Source organism: Alligator sinensis, unplaced genomic scaffold, assembly GCF_000455745.1.
Source record: "Alligator sinensis unplaced genomic scaffold, ASM45574v1 scaffold417_1, whole genome shotgun sequence".
NCBI classification, from domain to species: domain Eukaryota; kingdom Metazoa; phylum Chordata; order Crocodylia; family Alligatoridae; genus Alligator; species Alligator sinensis.
The window spans coordinates 1,046,691-1,056,692 of record NW_005842433.1 but is presented as its reverse complement, the minus strand read 5'-3'; the positions used below and the strand labels follow the sequence as shown (position 1 = coordinate 1,056,692).

The 10,002-nt window shown below is 39.6% G+C and overlaps 1 protein-coding gene across 1 annotated transcript in view; it reads right to left on the bottom strand.

The window, feature by feature from the left end:
* Window positions 1-263: 263 nt before the first annotated feature.
* MAP3K5 (mitogen-activated protein kinase kinase kinase 5) overlaps window positions 264-10,002 on the bottom strand; it is a 106,644-nt gene continuing 96,905 nt past the window's right edge. The window contains 4 exon segments of the mRNA XM_006030266.2: window positions 264-992; window positions 1,799-1,875; window positions 4,646-4,758; window positions 6,568-6,680. Of these exon segments, the coding sequence (XP_006030328.2) occupies window positions 932-992; window positions 1,799-1,875; window positions 4,646-4,758; window positions 6,568-6,680 (364 nt within the window). The 3' untranslated portion in view covers window positions 264-931.

The window sequence follows — 10,002 nt, the reverse complement described above, 5'->3', positions numbered from 1 at the left end:
GGGGGGGGGCACAGAAGCTGCAGAGACAAGCAGAGGAGGGGGATAGGGGGAAGGTGGCTGCTGCAGCTCTGACTCTGGCTTTGTATATGAATACAAGATTAGAGGCATTTTCCCCCATGCTGATAGGGGACACCTTGTCTTAGATTTGAGTAAATACTCAGTCTAAAATTTTCCTTTTAGTTTTATCCCATTACTCCTAGCTATTCCCTTATGCATTACAGTTTGAACGATTTAGAATCCTTTAAAATCAGGAAATTATCAACTTTTACTCTTAGATTCTCTTTATTTTTACCATGTATATCACAATAGATAGCTTTAGAACAAGCTAACATTACTATGGTTCAGGTGTATGCAACTGGTACAGTTCAGTAGTACATAAACAACTCTAAAACAAATGCACTGTAGAACTTAAGTTACCAAAAATAAACAATATTAAACTTTATGTCAGGCAGTAGGTAAAAACAATTACTTGTAGGTTCTGTACACAAAAGAAAAAGTAGTAAGCTTTACATTATGATTGAACGTATGCAGTTGCACTATAGAGTAAGGTATATTACAAGGAATGAACTTCAAAAATTGTCACATTTTGGTTTTGTTCCAGTGATGCACAATCACATGAAATCTGACATCAGGTTGTTGGGGGTGGGGGTTGGTAAAACTAATATATCTGCTTACTTTAAGATGTATTTTTAATTAAAGATTTTATTTTGGAAAAAAGCTGTGTAAAAACATTTAAAATAAAATAATATTGAAGGTTGTTTACAGACTTCTTAGGGATTGTAGGCATAAATGCAGTCAGGAAGCTGCAGTGTTTTTAACATTGGTAAACAAATACTGGATTAAAGTGCAACAGTCTGACAGAACACCTGCTCTGTGCCATAGAGGATTTCCTAATCTCTCCACAGAGAAGCAGAAACACATGTAGCCACCATCAGGCATGCTTCTCTCGGAAGTCAGTGATGGCCTTCCAGAGCGTACACAGCATCCCTCCTCTGGAAAAGAAAAACCACAAAGATACTTAGCTATTATGAAATGGTTCCCACTTCAAAACATTAGCTATTCTTTGATTTTTCTGCAGCAGTACTAATAAGTTTCATTCCACTCAAAGACGGCAAAAAAACAAAATCAAAGTACTAAAATACAATTAAAAATAATTAAAAAGTAAATTCCTAAAAGATATTCTTGTTGATTTTATAAAGCAATCCCTCACTAACAATACACTGTAATGCACTAACTGTCCATAAAAATATAAACTAAATAAACTAAATAAAACTTTTAGCTGAAGTGATAATCGGGGCAAAAACTTTTGGTTTAGTTACAGGTACCATTTTTATTTAAATATGTTTGTGTAATTATAAGCTGCCTTGGTATGGTTATGCCGCAGTTTAGTTACATTGCAGCTGTATGACTTTACACAGTTTTCAGAAAGATTCTGTAATTTACTATTCTCAAAATGTTACATATTTTCTATGCATAATATTTGCTTATACAAAAGCAAGTATTCAGAGAAAAATATCTCAAGGCAATATGTTGCTGCTTTACTGTGCAAGATACATTTTCATAAACAAATCAAACTAAGACATTAAAAATTTTTTTTTTAATATGTGCTAGTATATTGTCAAAGAGTGCCTCAGTGACTTCAGTAATCCTGAATACTGTTTATTAGGTTTTATAGTATTCTTTTAATGTAAGAAGACCTTCAGAATATCAGTTACAATGTGCCACGAGCTATATTAAGCAAAATAACTACTATATTTCAGCAGTTTGCAATTAATTTAAATAATAGAATGGGGAGTACCTCAGTCTCAGGCTTTTCAGATCATCTCGTGTAACATAGCAGCGAACATCCGTTAGTGTATAGTTTTCTGCCAAGAACTAAAAAGAACAAGGTCCTTTCTGAAAGTTTCATCAGGAATATCAATTTATTTTATGTCACAATATTTACCTCAGGCATTTTAAAACCCAAGTTTTGAATTTAGAGTGAATAAAGGATTCGACCAAACTATGGTATCTGTATTGATTGATATGTTTAATGTTATTGCTTGGTTTATATAAGTACCGTATTTACACAAATCCAATCCACATGGGAGAAAAAGCCTAGTCTTGGATTTCACTACTGGCCTGGGGCAGACAGCGGCTCAGCTCAGGCTTTGGTCCCAGACCCCTGGTTTGAAGCTGGAGCTGAGCTGCCACCTGCCCTGGGCCAGAGCAGCCCATTTAGTAGGGGAGGGGACAGCCGCTGTGGCTGAGTGCAGGGGAGACAGGAACCTGCAGCCTGCCTTTCTATGCCTGCATCTGCTAGGCTGGCCCTGTTTTATACTGGACCATCCTGTTTTAAAACCCTTTGTCCCCCGTCTATTTCTGCATGAGGAATGGACTGCATAAAGTCCTGTTTTTCAGTTAATTGGTAGAAATAAATGTCAATTATTTGTCCTCACAATTCTATTAGCTGTGCTTAGAGGTAGGGTGGTGCACAGCCAGGAGGAGCAGGGTTCCCAGCTAGGGAGGGAAGGAGGGAAGAGAGAGGAGGAGCCATGGCTGCAGTGCAGGTGCAGGCATAGCAAGAATGGAGGCACTGCTGTGTGCCTGAGCATCTTGACCCTGGGTAGGCCTGGGCCCTGCAGCCAGGGCCAGGGCAGCTGATCTGCACATGCCCCCCACCCCCGCACCGCCACAAGGTAATGGTTTTGAGAGCAGGTAGTGGAGCGCTGCATTTGTATCTGCTGGAATGCCATTGGGACTGGAAGGAGGCTCTTGTCACCATCTTCGCGCCCACAAAGCAGCCAGCTAAGTCCCTGAGGTGTCCTGCTGTATGGGGTGGCAAGGCTTTGAAAAGAGGGACCTCCGGGCTCCTGGGCCAGCTCACTAAGGCATTGTTTCTCCTCTGGGACAGGCGAACCTGTCTGTCTCCTGGGGAAGAAAGGGACCCACTGGCTGCGCTGCCATAGGCATCCAATGCTCTATGACTCCACTCAGCCTAGCTCTGACCAAAATGTGACCAGGGCAGATTTCCAGGCACCAAGTGTATAATAATTACTTTTTATTAATTTGGTACTCATGAACAGAATTGCTATTGTCTGCATTCAATGTCATTAAAATTGCAAAATAAAAGAGAATTAATATTTTATTATAAAAGTCAGCAATAAGCCAAGGCCGATGCTATTTTCCCCATCTGTTTGTAGTGGCCTTGCCCCTTGCTACTGATTGGCAAAGAGGCCTGGTGGCACCACCCCTCACTGCTGATTGGCCAAAGTGGCAGCCCTACCCTTCACCACTGATTGGCCAAGGGGGTGGTCCCACCCCTCACAAAGGGGATTTTCTGTATTCTGGGGATGCATCAGTGGTCACCCTAAGCCTGTTACTCCACCTCCCTCCCCCCTTACCTCTGTTACAGCTCTAGTTCCTTGAGCCCCGACCCGGCTGGACTGGGAGGTGCCACTGCTTTTCCCTGGCTGGGCTGGGGCCACCGCTGCTGCCGACTGCTCCAGAGAAGCAGAGCTGCAGCAGAAGGTAAGGGAGGGGTGGGCAAGGAGTAGGGGGCAGGCCACAGGGGGTGAGGGAGGCAGGCAGCAAGGGGACAAGCATGGGGCAGGGGTCTGACCCCTGGCACCTCACCACTGCTTTCCCTGCTACAGCAGTGCAGGGGATGAATTTAAGATTACCTCCCCACCCCAAAATTAGACTCTATAAATGGGAAATTATAATAAATATATAATTTTGCATGTATAGAATCAAATTACTTGGGGGAGGGGGTTGTCTTGAATTCAAAGAGGTGTCTTGGGTTTAGGTAAATATGGTATATTTTGTCCATTTTATTTTTCATTTTTAACACAATATAAGTGCCTAATCTTTATACAGGATGTGGTTTATCTGCAGGGTACATTTACATTCTATAGTTACTCAGCTTTTCTGTTTTAACTGGCATTTTAATAGACTTCACTAATTTCTTCATTATCTGAGACATTAATGAATCGTCTTCAGTGCTCTTTAGTAACCAGTATAAGAATCATTTTAGAGGGGAAACAGAAACAGAGAGGCTGACACTGATGTTTTCAAAGGTGGCCCCTACATTTTGGTACTTCAGTTTCTGGGTACCTAACTTTAAGATACCTTGCAATGCAACTCCCACAGATGCTAAGCACTCACATCTCACTGAAGCCAGCTGAAATTGTGAGATAACAGCACTTCTGATTCTACTTCTTCACTGCAAAGTAGGTCTTTATTTTTGCAGCTCAATTGCAATCTCAATGTAAAATCACGGTGGAATCACAGTAGAGACCAGGCAAAGGTAATTTATTACCTCGAGGTTGAGGTCAAACTGTACTCTGAATCTGATGCTTAAGTTTAGCTGGAGGCCAGAAGCTGATGGCATTCAAAACAATGTTGAAAAATGGTGAACTTAAGCAATATTTTTCTTTCCTAGTGTGACAAATGCAATTGTGCCTTAGCTAGAGAGATGAATTACTACCCAAAGACTGTTTTTTATCATAATCTTTGCATTTTTACCTTTTCCCACACTTACACATGATCACATCTCCTTCAAAAATTGTTAAAATAATTCCAGGGTTTTGTTTTTTTTCTAAGTCCTATGAAAACTAGCACATTGCTGCCACATCATAAACTGAATAGAAAATAAAATTCCTACCCTGTTGATAGTGTCTTCATCTGCTCCATAAACTCTTAGCCAGTTTACAAGATCAGGGTCCTCAGACCCTGTGCCAGACAGATTAAGGTGAGCAACAGACAATCCAGGAATATCTAGAACAACATTTTGAGAAAAGATTAGGTATTTTAAAAGTGTTTGGTTGTTTTGTCGTTTTTTTTTTTTAAACCTCAGGAAATATTGTCCTCAGTGATCCCATTCTGTCTAAAAAAATCTGTCCCATGTTACCCTAATTGCTAACACCACTCAGATCAAATCCTGCACCATTTATTTAGGGCTTTATCTACACACAATTCTTATCTCAATTTAACTGTTATTTTTCTACTAAGAAGTAGTTAAAAAGTAGTACAAGCCCTAGTTTACATGTTTTTAGCAAAAGAAGTCCTATAGCAAGACATCCGATTCCTTTCCCAGAAAAGAATAAATAGGCCAGTACACTATACCATCTATATTTCAGCATGACTGCATCTGGGCTGGGTGGTTCTTCCGATTTAACTAAGCCATATACCTAAAGCTGTGCCATTGGTGTGTGCAAACAAGGCCTTAGACATGACCTATACTAACTTCAATAAAACTTTACCCAAGTAAGACTGCAGGATCTGTGCCATTTTTATAATACTAATTTTTTTAAGGGTTTCCATTTTGTTATAAAATGGATCCCATGTTAACACATGCAAGAACCACCACCCCTGCTAAAAATAAGATTTGTATTCTTACAGCTTGTTCAGTAGTGTCTCTATTTCTCTCTCCTCCCTCTCTCTCAAATATGGCCACTTTCCCACTAAGTCCTTTTCTCAGGCTTCCATTTTTTCTTTCCTCAATGCTCATTTGATGAACATATTGCTTTACGACTACATAGAAAGGGATTCTTCAGTTTTGTATCAATTTACAGTGCTGCTGAATCAGCCAGTAACATTGCTGCTACACTCTCTGCTCCTTTTCCAAGGAAAATGTATAACTGTATCAATTCATACGTTGCAGCCTCATATACAGGGTGAAATTCTGGCCTCATTGAAGCCAGGGACAAAACTCCCATTAAGTTCACAGGGCTGGGATTTCACCCACACTAGATGACTATCATGTACCTAATTAAAAATTTAGAATTCTGGTTTGTCACCTCTAAGACCACCAAATTCTCTGTTCACCAAATAGCTGTTATTAGTGTGTTCCTCGTGTGTCTGAGGACCAGCCACTGACAACCTCAGTCTCTCAGACTTCTTGTATCAATTCCAAAGCATTTTCAGCTTTTGCCTGTAAGAGACTACAGGCAACCCCTGCTTAACACTGTTTTGCTTAGCACCATTTCGCCATAACGTTCATTTAAAATTGATACCCGATTTCACTTAGCACTCAGGGAGTTTCGTTATAACGCTCACAGTCACCATCTTCGGTCATTAAAAACAATTGCGTTGCCATCTTGGGTCGTCAATACTTTTGGTTTTGCTTAACATTCGTTTCGCTTAACACTCGGTTTTTCAGGAACCAATTAAGAGTGCTAAGCAGGGGCTGCCTGTACACACAACTCTGCAACTTAATTTCACATAACAAGCTTTAGGGCGTGTTTATATTTTTTTAATACGACAATTAGAATAGTTTATTAACTCAGTGAACATACATATATGCAATGCAACTAAGTCTGAAATTTGGAAAAAAACACTTAAAATTAAAGAAATCAAGCAAGGTAAGACCCCCCCGTGTTCTCCCATAACGTATAACCCAAAGAAACAAAATTTATGTCGATTGCACGTGGTCTTACTTCAAATCAGAACCCCCCTGTGAGAAACATGGTAAAAAGCCTTTTTGGACACAGGGACAGCAACATTTTAATAGTTTGACTTCTACATTCTTTGTAGTTAGTTGCCTTATAAGCCAGTTCCTTTAGAAATCTCTACTCATACAGTTACCTATTGGCTGTGACTTTAGCTTCAAGTTTTTGATCTCTTGATTCCTTTCTTCTATAGCTTGTTGTAAAAGGACTTGGAATTCTCTCTCCTTCTGAACTAACTCTTCCAGCAGCCTGCAGAGAAAAGGCAGTAGAGATTTTCTTAATTTAAAGTTGTATTCAGAGGGAAGCCAATATCAAACTAGTAGCACTGGAAACTAGGATCACCATAGTGATATTTGAAATATCCATAACTAATTATGAAACTTAAGTGACAATAGACTTTTGCACCCTTTGCTAATACATTGGTTAAAGATTTATAATAGGAATGTAACTATAATACATGGTTCTTAAAGCTGCAGCATTTCAATAAAACTAGCTTTCAACATTTATACTAAACAGAAGCTTCACAGTAACTTTCAATAAAGTTTCACCACAGCATTCCCACTTATAAACTCAGATTGGTCCTAAAGAAAAAAACAAAACAGCCAGGAGGAAGTGATTTGCAGGGTCAAGGGTCAAAACCAGGAGAGGACACCAGGCTTGCTGAAACTTTGAAACATAAACTTTTATAGGGCATACTACAAGGTATACCCAACTCCAAAAGGAGTCTGTGAAGATAGTAATCATAGTGGCAGACACAGGAGGTCAGGAAGTGTAGTGGGAATATAGCGATGTCTACAATTTTGGAAGTGATGGCAAATCTAGCTTGACTCCATTCCTCCACTCAGAGCGCAAAGCCTAGTACTGGGCCCCGAAGTGGGAAGATGAGGAACAAACTTTTTAAATCTTCTCCTAAGACCTAGAGGATTAGGACTTTAGGTTTAGGATTTAGTTTAGAGAGGTCTTCAGTAGCTGACTTCATGACATTTGTGAGCACACATATTATGTTATAATACAACTTAGTGCTGAAAGTCCAATGGAGCTTCTGTATAATCTCTTTTCATATTGCAGCAAAAAGGAAAATGAAACCATTCAAAGGCAACAGAGCTTAAATTGATAAAAGGAAATAACTCCATCAAAATGCAGAATTTAAATATGAAAATTATTGCCGCTATTTATTATTTCCATACTTTCTTGCACATAACACACCCTGTGTATAGTGCACACCTTGATTTTCAAGGGGAGTCTGAAGGAAAAAAAAGATTTTTGACTGAGGTAAGTAAGCTACAGCAGCTAGGGAGCTAAGCCTGCTGCCAGCCCCATGCACCAGGTGGGCCTCCAAACTAACTTGGCATGTTGGGTCCAGGACTGCATGCTGGGTCTGATCCTATGCACCAGTTGGGGAGCCAGATTTTGGGTCTGACCCCAGGGTAGCAAGCCTGGGACTGTACACTGGGCCCAGGGCTCAGAAGCCACATGCTACATCCAACCCGATGTGCTGGCTCCAGAGCTGCATCCCAGTTGTGAACCTAGTAGGCAACCCTGAAGCTAATGCATGGTCGACTTGTAGCACCAGGTCTCACCCAGCACACAGTTCTGGACTTGGCACGCCAGGTCTGAACTGGCATGAGGCTCCAGAGCCAGTGTGTGGGGTTGGCCCTGCCATGACAGGTCAGGAGCTGTATGCTGGATTGGACTTGGACCCTTGGGTCCAGATGCAGACCAACCCCACAAGCTGGCCTGATCCGGTGCAGACTGGGAAGGGGCTTCCTACATGTCTGTAAATTTGGGGAGGGAGGGGCAAGGGGGTTGTGGTACAACTGTTAATTGCCATGGCTCCCAGAGCTACAGCAATTAATGCTCCCACTGCCCAGTCTCCCACCCCCTGCCAAATTTCTGGAACTGTGGAAATTCCTTTTCCACACATATAATATGCACCTTAATTTTCCCCAGCTGGTTTTAGGTGAAATGGTGTAGTTTATATGCAAGAAAATAAGGTACATCAGTGTGGATATATGCACTTATGTCTTACAGTAGCTAAGATGTAAAGAAATATACATTTTATGATTTAGGACATAACTTTACAACCAACTTCTGGAGCTTAGAAAAAATGTCCCCTGTGAATAAATTAGAGCATTATCATGATTTAACAACTCCAGTTGATACAGAATGATGGATAATATGGACCACTGTTCTTTTTTAGTACGATAATTACTTTTTCTACCTCCTCACTGTACATACAATTTATTCTTCACCTGTTTTTCTGCACTGAAATGTATATCTATGACCATTTAAGTAGTCAATTACTTTCTGCCCTGGAAATGCCAGCTGCATGCTGCTTACGCTAACAAAGCTTAAAGTAATGCAATTATCCATGTTATTAAGACACATTTTCCATGGAACGTATGACAGGTGGTATTTTGGTACCTAATTCTGACCAAAGGTTGTTGTTTTCACATAAAAGAAGAGACACTATGGTGTTCAAGGCTCATTTAAAAAAATTAAAAGCAGAAAACTGTTAGAATTGAATAGATCATTTACCTCCTCTTAGATAGAAGGGATTCAAGCTTTATATATACAACATATTTGCTTATGTTGCCACTCCTCATAAACCTGGGCAATAAAGTTTGACTGGCTACAATGGCTCTTTTATTTCTTTACTGACTAGACATTTGGGTGGAGTGAATACTGTGCCAGCAACTTCGAAGTATATTGTTTTTTGCATTTCTCAAATATTCATTTAGGGAAAGCTGATTACTTTAAGTTGTAATATAAATAACTCAGAAACTCTATCTGTGCTCCAAGAAAACAGTACAGAACTGTTCTCCCAACCTGTAATTGAGCCAAATTACACTGAGGTTTTTTTTTATGCACTTGGAAAGCATAATCATCTAACATTTTAATTTAAGTACAAGAACTAAGAATAATCCATCTCAACTAAGAATAATCCAGCACAATAATATATAAACAACTATAAATATGTAGGCATTTTTGCAAGTAGTCTAGAAATCTGTATATTGGATCCTACTTATTTTTGAAACATGAAAGTCTTTCTGTTCTCCATCTTTCTCTGACAGACCAAATCTATTTTATAACAATTCAGCTGTAGGGCTTGATTCTGTATTGATGCTGTAGTGAGTTCTGCATGCAAAGCCAGAACAATGACCAGACCAGGCACAGTTCAGTTGTGCAGTGCAGCTGTTTAATAGCTTGGATTTTTTCTCTGGGACTAACAATAGAAAAGAATGGCAAGTTCTGTGTTTATGAAAACAAAATGTGTAGTCCCTTAACCATTAAGCAGAAAGGCAGAAACAGCAGGACTTTGGCAACTGGATTGATAAAGTAAGTTTAAAAAAAAGGAGCACACCTGAAAACATTCATTCATTTTTCATGTATTATATGACAGTAACTAACAGTAATATAAATTTTATGGGTTTAACACATGTAAAGTCATAAATTACTTATTACAGTCAATTACGTAAGCCATAAAGGGTATTCTGGGATACCTGAATACTTTAATATCCTGAAGTAACTTTTTAAGAATGAAACAAATGCAATGGCCATTATAAATACT